This window comes from Myxocyprinus asiaticus, chromosome 3 (assembly GCF_019703515.2).
Source record: "Myxocyprinus asiaticus isolate MX2 ecotype Aquarium Trade chromosome 3, UBuf_Myxa_2, whole genome shotgun sequence".
Classification (NCBI taxonomy): Eukaryota; Metazoa; Chordata; class Actinopteri; order Cypriniformes; family Catostomidae; genus Myxocyprinus; species Myxocyprinus asiaticus.
In genome coordinates, this window is record NC_059346.1 from 33,181,072 (window position 1) to 33,193,549 (window position 12,478).

At 40.1% G+C, this 12,478-nt stretch overlaps 1 protein-coding gene across 4 annotated transcripts in view; it reads left to right on the forward strand.

Moving 5' to 3' along the window:
- The first annotated feature begins 3,190 nt into the window (after positions 1-3,190).
- The window catches only part of myo1ca (myosin Ic, paralog a), a 39,627-nt gene continuing 30,339 nt past the window's right edge, over positions 3,191-12,478 (forward strand). Inside the window, exon 1 of one of the 4 annotated variants that reach the window (XM_051675659.1) lies at positions 3,191-3,349. Coding sequence is in view for 2 of the 4 variants with exons in the window: in XM_051675651.1 (XP_051531611.1) it covers positions 3,962-3,979 (18 nt within the window). In the remaining 2 variants the exon portion in view is untranslated. Of the gene's footprint in view, positions 3,350-3,408; positions 3,980-12,478 lie in introns of those variants that run through there. The other 3 variants (XR_007894986.1, XM_051675651.1, XM_051675643.1) reach the window with 3 other exon arrangements.

A 12,478-nucleotide genomic window follows, 5' to 3' on the forward strand; every position in this document is an offset into this window, starting at 1 on the left:
AGTTGTAAGAAAAGCGCTTCTTGTCTTAAAACACTTATTGTAGAAAATAGGAACAGTGTATGCAGGTTTTTGGCATTTATTTTGTTAGTTCTAGACAGATAAATGTGTCTCATGTTGAAAAAATGCCATGTTTTTTCTTGCGCAGTACAGCAAAAAGTGTTTTTTTTTTACAAAACATGTTCAGAAATCCACAGTGATATGTAAATTATGATCATTTATGTTTTACACACAATTTACATTGCTTAAAGCACCTGTCTTAAGGGCAGGCCTGAGGTACAGTCAAAACCTCCAAACTTCAGCATTCACACACTGTTTGTCTCACTTAGACTTGTCTAACTTGTTATTTCCCATGCCACCTATTTTGATTTACCTTATTACCACTAGATAGAACATTTAGAAAGTTGTCTCTTAACATAATTAGTTGATCTGTATGTGTGTAGCTGTTTCAAACATCTTTTAAAGTTTGACCTCTTGAACATCATGTGTTTGCAGCTTAAGCAAAATAAGCTTCAGTGTACATTACACATACAGTATCTAATCCCCTCCGTCCTTGTCTCAGTTTCTTTCTCCTTCTCTTCTGTATTTCTCTATTTCCATCATAGCTGGTCCAATGATTTTTCAAATAACATAAGTTTTGATTATTTCCAAAATATTCAGATTGCGCTGACGATTGTGACAATGGAGACGGTAGGTATGGTATGACCCTTATCCTGGTACTTGCTGAAAGCATCTTTGAATGGGATTTCAAAATGTATGTCACCCCAAGCAATACTTACATTAGGACTAATTCCAACTGTTTCAAATAGTGCTGTGATGCAATGAACTGCATAGTTGTTGAGCAAGTCTGTTTTCTTCATTGCCATTTTTGTAACACCTGCAGGCAGCTATTTGCCTAACAGAAGCAGAGCAATGTGAAGTTCATCAAGGTGAAGCATAGCACTTAAGTAAAATAAAAACACCTATGTGCACTTTAAATTGTAATATGAATATTTCATTTGAAAGTACCTCAGAAGTATTATTATAAATCTCTTTTTTTATATTAAGAGAGCATGTTTTGCCATCAACATGCGCATGCTATTTTAAGGAATGCAGCGGTTTTGCAAGTGTTGGAACAGAATATCACTGCATTGCTCTGTTGCACTCAAGGCCTATGAAATTACCACATTCATGTTTTCAGTCACAAGTTAGCCTATTCAAAGTCAAGTAAAATCAGTAAAATATCTCTGTCCAATAATCTTTAGCAGTCTCACTTTGGGACAGAGTGGAATGCAATGATTGACATTTCACAATTGGCTCCATGAAACTCTCAAAGCGATGGTCTAATTCTTGATTATAATGATACAATGCCTTATCCATTCATGCAGAGTCAGGTAGCGGTTTAGTACGTGACAGTTAGTTAAAAGGACCCTCATGAAATTCCTATTAAATTTTGGAGGAAAGAAATTTGTCAAGCTGCTTCTTTTTAAGCTGTTCAAAACTCCGCAAAGACTTTATCCAACAAAATTAGAGTTTAGCAAACAGATCTTTGAAAAGCATTGGGAAATATTGGACAATTGTTGATGAAACTATTTTTCAAATAAATGTATGTTTCTTTTAAAAAAACTACTCAATTACAAATGCAGAATACTTGCAGTCCTTTACAGCCATGCTGCTGTGTGGTCATGTAGTTTGCAAAAATTAAGAAAGTTCTGAAATTTAGCATCTGTTTTTCTTTGTATTTCACTCATCTGTGCATTTACTCTTAAACTGACACACATACCAAACATATAAAGATTCTGCCAGTTCTGCTCAAAGATGCTTACAGTTATGATGAATACTTGTGTGTGTCACTTAAGTTCGTATTACTGCTTAGACAGTTATTTGTGTGTTGTGTGTTTGTGTGACTTTGTGCATGCATGTGTTAGTGTGCTCTGCTGGAAAGACAAGCATATTCAGCAAGTTGTTATTCAGATGCTGGTGTGCAGGTGTCCACACCAGGCTTCTTAACTAGTTTGACCAGCATGGACAGCCAGCTTCATCAGAAAGACCATGTTGGTCAACCTTCACCAGCTATTTGCAGGTCAACATCTTGCCTATGCTGGTCCACCAGCTAGACCAGCACCAGTCCAAAATAAAACAGTCTGAACCAGTATGGGAATTTTTGTTGGGCTTCAGCCGGATGTTGGTATCAACTAGATACAAGACATGGACATAGACATTGATGTGATGAAGAGAGCAACAAGGCTAGTCTGTACAGGATGTTTGTGCATGTCCATGTGTGCACGTATTCTTGTTTGTGTGCATGTTTGCTTGTAAGTGAAAGACTTGATTGTTCATTTAGAGAGGGGAAACCATGCTGAAACAAAAATGAAACCGCAGCTCTGAGGTGAACTCAAAGCACACACACACAGACTGAGTGTGAAAGGACATTTCATGAACCTTAAGGGGGTTTGCATGAGTTGGTTGTCTTTATCAGGTGTTCATCGCCTGATTAATTATGCACTAGATATGTGTGGTTGTGTTTATACGTGTTTGTTGTCTGCCTCCATGGTTACCACGTCCATCACTGCTCCGTGTTTGTAATGTCTGATGCTGTAAATAATTAATTCTTCCCCTCACTTTGCAATATGCATGTACAGCACATTGGTATCCATGTGTAGTTTTGTGTTTGTTTAAATTTGAAAAGGATATTATGAAAGTGCATAACTCTCTGTATTCTTATTATGAGTGGCACACTGGATTAATTATCTTTGTCTCCTTCCTGCCTGCACAGGGCTCTATAAATATGAATAATGATTGTGTCATACGTCAGGCCCCCTGTACACAAGCCTGCCAAGTGTTTTCAATTGTACAATAATTTGTGTAATGCAGCCAGACTGCAAAATCTTGCCCAAAATAAATTTTCAAAATACAGTCAAGAGGAAAAAAGACTGAGAATTTCCAGAACCTGGTTTTGCTTAGCCTAGCTTTTCTCAGATATACTGTATAACGAGGGAAGAAAGAGAGAGTAATAGTTTGACTGTTGCTGACATATGACATATGATATTTGTCCATCTGACAGTTATTCAGTGATCGTTCGTTGCATATGTGCATGAGCGAGTGAGGAAAAGAGGGAGGGACTGAAGAGGGAGGGAGAGCAAAAGGGAGGGAAAAGAAAACAATTTCTGAGGTTGACTCGTGACTTTTGTTTGGGCATTTTAATAGTCTAAAGTCATGTTGCTGTGTTGTATGAGTGATTAGAAGATGTTAGCACTTTTTTTTTTCTGACTGTTTTTCGTCTCACACTTTTTATTTGCCTGTTGCTTGCACAATTAAGATTCTGCCAAAGTTAAACCTGCAAACCTTTTTCTGTTTTCTCCATTTTAGAGGGGTGAGTTAGCCCTGCTTTTTTTTCTGTGTGCTCTGTGGAGGGAAAGAAAGGGAGAAAGAAAGAGAGATTGTGGACATAGATACTAAAAGATCGACTGAAGATAGAAAAAGGGAGTTAAAGTCAGACAGAGATTGACATACAGAGTAAAAAACAAAAACAAACAAACAAAGTGTTTGATAACAGGAAAGATAGGGGGAGGGAGAGAAGTGTTTTATTTGTGATGTTTTTAAAGAGGTCTTTTGACTGATCAGCTGTGGGTGTGGCTTTTGGTGTTGGATATTGTCATCAAAGTTTTCCCCTCAGACTTCTGGAGCAAGAAAGAAGTATAGACTGATTATGTATGTGTTAGTAAGAGAGAGAGAGAAGGGAGAGTTGTATTTGTGGACAAGCTTATTGTAAAAGTGAGCGTGCATGAATGTGGATGTGCGTGTTTCAATGTATGAAAGGGTAGATGAATGAAGAGTTGGATGCACACAAAGACATGCACTCCCTGATTTGTCAGACACACCCTGAAGATTATTAGTGAAGAACACCAGGAGCAAGGGATTCCCTTAAAGTGAAAGAGAGAGAGCGCGAGAGAGAGAGAGAGAGAGACAAAAGAAAGAGAGAAGGATGAGGTACCGCCGCAGGGTAAGACTTTTTGTTTGAGTCACGTCTGTCTATGTGAGTGTGAGTATGTGGATGTCTGTATGCTTGCATTAAAATAGTAAAGTTTTTGTTATTAAGGTAGAGATCTAATGTCCTTCTTAATATTCTAGGTCTGTGTCTCTGTGTGTGTGTGTGTGTGTGTGTTTGTGTGTGTTTGTATGTATGTATGCGTGTGTGTTTGCAGGCATATTTTTCTAGTTGTGTGAGTGGGTACAGAGGTTTTTTCCACATTTTGTTCATTCTTAATAACTGTTGATGATTTGTTACTCATTTATTTATTTTGGTCAGACAAGCCACAGTAGCCACGGCATAGCTATGGTGACACACTGCACAATATATCTTTCCTGAGGAGGCCAGTCTGCCTATCTGAGTGTCCTATCCAGAGAGCACTCAAATGGGCTGCAGAGCAGAGAAACAGCCCTTATATGGAAGAGCAGTAGACTTATAAAGTCAAAAGTCTAGAGAAATGGCTCAGTGCCAGAACTCTCTTAGGGGCTACAGTACCCACTTTAAGAATAGTGTACACAGGATTCTGATTTAGAAAAGCAATATAGAATACACCAGCTTAATAATAACTGACTTTTAAGTAGACTGTGCAGTTATACTTTGTCATAAAGTGCAAGACAAACATAACACATGATTTAAATTCTACAATGCAAGCAACTCAAAGAACCTGAGATATACAGTATAGAAGAGCGGAGAAGCTGAGATAGATAGAACTGGTGGAACTCGCTGTCAACAAAATAAACACAGAATCAACTGCATGTAGTATAAACAATGTCAGCAGTGCTCACTAACCAAGACAAACTGGGACAATAAAATCAACTTACATATTGCTACTGAAGCCAAATTGCCCAACAGGTCTTACACCAGAGAAAATTAAAGGGAGAAATTAGACTGCCAAATATGGCAGGTGTAGAAAAGGTAAAAGCCTTACAGTTAAAAGAGCCATCAAAGGTGGTGGAGCAAAGTTGTTAATAATTTTGTACATTAAGCAACAAATTATAAAAATAAAAAATATATACTTCGCAATTATATGACGATGATATGCATTTGGTTTTTATCAAATATTTGTAATGCCCTTTGTATAAACTGTGTAAAGGTCTAAGGTTAGTTTTTCCTGCTTGTGACCACGATGTGATACAGTAAGAGAAATTAGAAAAAATAATTGAATGTAAAAATACTGTACCAGCATCTATTGAAAGTTGATTCCATATAAATTTAAAATGTCTTATGTTAAATGTAACTGCACAAACTACTTTTTAATATGCTTTTCAAATGTCAAATGTGAGTCTAAAATAATTCCAAGGTATTTAAAATCTGGCACAATTTGTAATTTTTCACTGTTAACTAAAATATCGGGTTGGAATTCTACCTTTTTTTTGTTAGTAAAAAACATACATGCTGTTTTCTGAATGTTTAAAGTAAGACAGCACTGTGTAAGCCAATCAAAACATTTAGTCATTGCATATGATAACTTGTTTTCACTAGTTTTGGCATGTACATAAATCACAGTATGGTCCGCATACATTTGAGTATGTACATCCGGACAGGCATGTGGAAGATCGTTTAAGTACAAACTGAAGAGTAGGGGCCCAAGTGTAGACCCCTGAGGGACCCCAGTTGAACAATCTCTTAAGGAGGATATATATATGTTTCAACCCGAGTGCACTGTTTAAAGAGTGATAGTTTAGATAAAATATATTATGGTTCAGCGTGTCAAATGCCTTACGTAGATCAAGGAACACGGCACCTACATCTCCACCTGTCTAATTTTAACCTCACTTGCTCAATAAAATAACAAACAGCAGATTCCGTTGAATGTTGTTTGCGAAACCCGAATTGCATGGGAAACAATTAATTGGTTTGTATATTATGAAAATGTGTGAGTTGCTATCTTGGAAACTGCTGATAGGATTGAAATAGGAATATAGTTGAAAACATTGATTGGTTTACCGTCCTTGAAAACTGGGGTGAACACTGTTTTCCAGCAATATGGAAATATACATTAGACCATGCCCACCAACGCCTGAAGGTCCCTGACACGTTTTACTGAAGCCAAGGCATGAAGCAGCACAGTCATTAATGAGAGTACTCTTAAGCTCACTGCAGAAACCAGAGGCGGTTGGTCTATTCTGGCGTAACCAACAGTAAATTGTGAGGATGCTTGCGAGGCTTGCATTGGTGAAATTTCCTCCTAAAACTGTCCAAGTTCATCATCCCACCCACGCATGTCTTCCTTGTGTGGTCCATCGGGAGCCACAGAAGAAACATCGTGGGTGGGGAGGGGACCGGCATCGTCACTCAGAAAGAGAGTGACCCGAGAGCCAAGTGTCCTGAGTCTCGTGTTCACAGTGAATCTGACCCACCGAGTGCAGCTTCTGCTTGGTCCAGGCAGAAAACACAGCACTCGTGCCCATCAGACACAGGGGGAAAACATTTGTGAAACGCCATAATGAAAAAGACGTTGTTAAGCAAATGGCTCTTTTATGCTTTTGTACAGTCAATAATTGAAAGGATACACTTCCATCAGAGGACAACAGGCCATATAATAATCTGTTTGCTGGTGAAGCAGTAAAAATGGCAAAACAGGACTCGTCCGTCCGCTGACACACTGGAGGAAAGATCAATTCACTTCGCTGTCGATGGTGGTGTTCGTTGGAGCACCACGGGAAACAGACGAAAACGATCCATTCACTCTGACGGTGCAGTCTGATGACGAATCCTACTGAAATCAGAGAGATGGTGTACAGAGTATGCAGAGAGATATCACTACCATGAAGGAGAAATTCTGACCAGATAGCACTATGCTCTGCCATTTATATGTGCAATGACGCACAAGGAGGCAGAGCACAAAGTGCTATCTCCCAATAAAACTGCCATGACTTTAAATAATTTCAGTTATTGGTTATTCTGTGGAGTTCACCATAGTGTCATTGACTGACTTGAAAGGGAGTCACCTAGCCCAAAATCTGTCTCCTGATGGTCCCTGAAGCATTGTGCAGACTAACCAGCCCACATTGTCAATGAGTCATTGAACAGGTTACAGTCTGCTTCAGAATCTCAGCCATTAATAGCGTCTCCACCATGACTCTGAGCTGTGTTAATGAATATATTCTGAAGATATTCGATTTGATTCATGCAAACCCACTTCAGAACTATCAGAGAACACCTACTGGACTTGCTGCTGTACAATTTGCCTCATAGGGCAGTGGATAGCAAAATGAACATTGGCCTGCATTTCATGCCACAACCCCTCATTAAGCTCTTAATGTGATTGTGGGTAAATATGGGCAATGTAAGCCCAGTTTCCTGGCTGGGATTCAACATATCATACAACTGCATCTAGAAAAGTAATCTTCTTTAGTGTAATTTGTAGTTCCATGTTTGAACTTTAGCAGTCTAGTAGTCATTTGTCAATTAACTCTTCAGAGTCACTCTGTAAGCAACCAAAGACCTTGTATCGCAGAATTAGTCTTTTGACTTTTGGCATGAAGTCTGGTCCATATTGCAGCTTCTTCTAACAAAGAATCATCCAGTTAGACAGGTAGGTGCCATTTGACCAACATATTAAACAACACATTACGTTTTTATGTGACGTTTATGGGCATATTAAAGAAAACCCTGATATAACAACAGGCCAATGTTGTTATTGTGACAACTCATTCAAATAAAAGCAATAATGATCTACTGCGAGGTAGGACTTAAAATCATTGGAGTGCAGTTCCTGTGATGCCCAAAGGGTAAAGTTATATATACAGTTGTGCTCAAAAGTTTGCATACCCTGGCAGAAATTGTGAAATTTTGGCATTGATTTTGAAAATCAGAATCAGAATGAGCTTTATTGCCAAGTATGCATACACATACAAGGAATTTGTCTTGGTGACAGGAGCTTCCAGTGTTCAACAATACAAAAACAATACAAAAACAGCAGCAAGACATAGATAATAATAAAAAAATAAAAAATAATTATACACATACGTACAGACACACACATACATATATACACACACATGGGTAGTGCAAATCTAATACAATCTGTTATGTACAGTGTAAATACAAATATGTTATGTACAGTGCAAATTTTTTTTTGTTTTTTTTTTTTCAGAGGAATGAAATGACAGAAGAGGTTGGATGTGTTGGATAAATATAAGAAAGACTAAACTGTGTAATGCACATAGTTATTGCTCAATGGGGCAATTTAACTGTTCATGAGATGGATAGCCTGAGGGAAGAAACTGTTCCTGTGTCTGACAGTTCTGGTGCTCAGAGCTCTGAAGCATCGGCCAGAAGGCAACAGTTCAAAAAGGTAGTGGGCAGGGTGAGTGGGGTCCAGAGTGATTTTTCCAGCCTTTTTCCTCACTCTGGAAGTGTATAGTTCTTGAAGGGGGGGCAGGGGGCAACCAATAATCCTCTCAGCAGTCCGAACTGCCCTTTGTAATCTTCTGATGTCTGATTTCTTAGCTGAACCAAACCAGACAGTTATTGAAGTGCAGAGGACAGACTCAATGACTGCAGAGTAGAACTGTATCAGCAGCGCCTGTGGCAGGTTGAATTTCCTCAGCTGGCAAAGGAAGTACAACCTCTGCTGGGCCTTTTTCACAATGGAGTCAATGTGGGTCTCCCACTTCAGGTCCTGTGAGATGGTAGTGCCCAGGAACCTGAATGACTCCACTGCTGCCACAGTGCTGTTTAGAATGGTGAAGGGGGACAGTGTTGGGGTGTTCCTCCTAAAGTCCACAATCATCTCCACCATTTTGAGCGTGTTCAGCTCAAGGTTGTTTTGACTGCACCAGACAGCCAGCTGTTCAACCTCCCTTCTGTATGCAGACTCATTGTCATCTCGGATGAGGCCGATGACAGTGATGTCATCTGCAAACTTCAGGAGCTTGACAGAGGGGTCCTTGGCGATGCAGTCATTGGTGTAGAGGGAGAAGAGTAATGGGGAGAGCACACATCCCTGGGGGGCACCAGTGCTGATTGTACAGGTGCTGGAAGTTAATTCCCCTGTCTCACAAGCTACTGCCTGTCCGTCAGAAAGCTGGTAATCCACCGACAGATAGACATGGGAACAGAGAGTTGGTGTAATTTATTCTGGAGTATAGCTGGGATGATGGTGTTGAAAGCCGAACTGAAGTCCACAAAAAGGATCCTTGTATATGTCCCTGGTCTGTCCAGATGTTGCAGGATATGATGCAATCCCATGTTGATTGCATCATCCACAGACCTGTTTGCTCGATAAGCAAATTGAAGGGGATCTAGAAAGGGTCCAGTGATGTTCTTCAGGTGGGCCAACACCAGTCTCTCAAATGACTTCATGACCACAGATGTCAGGGCGACAGGTCTGTAGTCATTAAGTCATGTGATTTTTGGTTTCTTTGGGATGGGGATGATAGTGGAACGTTTGAAGCAGCATGGGATTTCACACTGCTCCAGTGATCTATTGAAGATCTGTGTGAAGATGGGGGCCAGCTGGTTAGCACAGGATCTAAGACATGTAGGTGAAACGCCATCTGGGCCCCGTGCTTTCCTTATCCTTTGTTGTCAAAAGATGTGGCTCACATCATCTTCACAGATCTTAAGTGCAGGTCGAGTAGCAGGAGGGGGGAGGAGGGGGGATGCAGGAGGTGTCGGTGTTTGTGTGAAGTGAAGGTCAGAGTGGGTGTGGGGTGTGAGATTGGGCCTTTTAAATCTACAGTAGAACACATTCAGGTCATCAGCCAGTTGTTGGTCCACCACAGGGTTGGGGGTAGGAGTCCTGTAATTTGTGAGTTGTTTCATGCCACTCCACACTGATGCAGGGTCGTTAGCTGAAAACATGTTTTTCAGCTTCTCAGAGTATCTCCTTTTAGCCACTCTGATTTCCCTGTTCAGTGTGTTCCTGACCTGATTGTTCAAGACTTTATCCCCAACTCTGTAAGCATCCGCTTTGGCCTGACGAAGCTGCCTGAGTTCTGCTGCAAACCATGGTTTGTCATTGTTAAATGTTAAATAAGTCCTAGTAGGAATGCACATATCCTCACTAAAACTGATATATGATGTAACAGTATCTGTGAGCTCATCCAGATTGGTGTCTGCAGTCTCAAAAACACTCCAATCAGTGCTGTCAAAGCAGGCTTGTAGTTCCAGCTCTGCTTCGTTGGTCCATCTCTTTACAGTCCTTAATACAGGCTTAGCAGATTTTAATTTCTGTCTGTAGGTTGGAAGAAGATGAACCAGACAGTGATCAGATAGTCCCAAAGCTGCTATAGGGACAGAGTGATATGCATCCTTTATTGTTGTGTAGCAGTGGTCCAGTATGTTCCTGTCTCTTGTGGGGCATGTGATGTGCTGTTTGTATTTGGGCAGTTCATGTGTGAGGTTTGCTTTGTTAAAATCCCCAAGAATAATAATAACTCTAAAAGAGTCTGGGTATTTTTGTGCAGTGTCTGTGATTTGATCAGCCAGCTGTTGTAAAACAGTAAAACTCCTACAACAAGTAGAAAGGCTTACAGTTAATAAAGAGCGCTTCCAAATTAGGACAGCACATCTTCTTTAACGTTGTTACATCTGAACACCAACTTTCATTGATGTAAAAGCATGTTCCGCCGCCTCTCGTTTTCCCCGTTAACTCCGTGATGCAATCCGCTCTGAACAGCTGAAAGCCCGGCAGATGTAACGTGCTGTCCGGATTGGCTTCACTCAGCCAGGTTTCTGTGAAGCACAAGGCAGCAGAGGTTGAAAAGTCCTTGTTTGTGCAGGTGAGGAGATGTAGTTCGTCCGTTTTGTTAGGGAGAGAGCGGAGATTCGCTAGATGAATGCTCGGCAGCGTTGTTCGAAAGCCCTGCCGACGGAGCTTGACCAGTGCACCGGCTCGTCTTCCTCGCCTGCGTCTCATAGCGCGTTTAAATAACATAGCCGCGCCTCCAACTAAAATGTCAAACAAAACGTCAGAATACTCAAAATCCAAGATTGACTGGTGTATGCTGTCGAATGTTCAGCAGTTCGTCTCTGGTAAAACTGACTGAAAAAATATTACTAAACACAGGACAAACAAACAAAAACAACAAAACAATAGAAACAATAGAAACTGTCTTTTATTTAAGGATAGTGATCATATGAAGCCATTTATTATCACATAGTTGTTTGGCTCCTTTTTAAATCATAATGGTAACAGAAATCACCCAAATGGCCCTGATCAAAAGTTTACATACCTTTGAATGTTTGGTCTTGTTACAGACACACAAGGTGACACACACGGTTTAAATGGCAATTAAAGGTTAATTTCCCACACCTGTGGCTTTTTAAATTGCAATTAGTGCCTGTGTATAAATAGTCAATGAGTTTGTTAGCTCTCACGTGGATGCACTGAGCAGGCTAGATACTGAGCCATGGGGAGCAGAAAAGAACTGTCAAAAGACCTGCATAACAAGGTAATGGAACTTTATAAAGATGGAAAAGGATATAAAAAGATATCCAAAGCCTTGAAAATGCCAGTCAGTACTGTTCAATCACTTATTAAGAAGTAGAAAATTTGGGGATCTCTTGATACCAAGCCAAGGTCAGGTAGACCAAGAAAGATTTCAGCCACAACTGCCAGAAGAATTGTTCGGGATACAAAGAAAAACCCACAGGTAACCTCAGGAGAAATACAGGCTGCTCTGGAAAAAGACGGTGTGGTTGTTTCAAGGAGCACAATACGACGATACTTGAACAAAAATGAGCTGCATGGTCAAGTTGCCAGAAAGAAGCCAATGCCACAAAAAAGCCCGGTAACAATATGCCCGACAACACCTTGACACGCCTCACAGATTCTGGCACGCTGTAATTTGGAGTGACGAGACCAAAATAGAGCTTTATGGTCACAACCATAAGCGCTATGTTTGGAGAGTGGTCAACAAGTATTGTGCTCCTTGAAACATCCACACCGTCTTAGGATATCTTTTTATATCCTTTTCCATCTTTATAAAGTTCCATTACCTTGATATGCAGGTCTTTTGACATTTCTTTTCTGCTCCCCATGGCTCAGTATCTAGCCTGCTCAGTGCATCCACGTGAGAGCTAACAAACTCATTGACTATTTATACACAGGCACTAATTGCAATTTGAAAAGCCACAGGTGTGGGAAATTAAACTTTAATTGCCATTTAAACCTGTGTGTGTCACCTTGTGTGTCTGTAACAAGGCCAAACATTCAAGGGTATATAAACTTTTGATCAGGGCCATTTGGGTGACTTCTGTTGTCATTATGATTTAAAAAGGAGTCAAACAACTATGTGATAACAAATGGCTTCATATGATCACTATCCTTAAATAAAAGACAGTTTTTTTGCATGATCAGTCATATTTTCAAAATCAATGCCAAAATTTCACAATTTCTGCCATGGTTTGCAAACTTTTGAGCACAACTGTAATTGCGAAGTATAATTTTTGTAATTTTGATAATTTGTTGCTTAATGTACAAAATTATTGACAACCTTGCTCCACCACCTTTGAAATAAT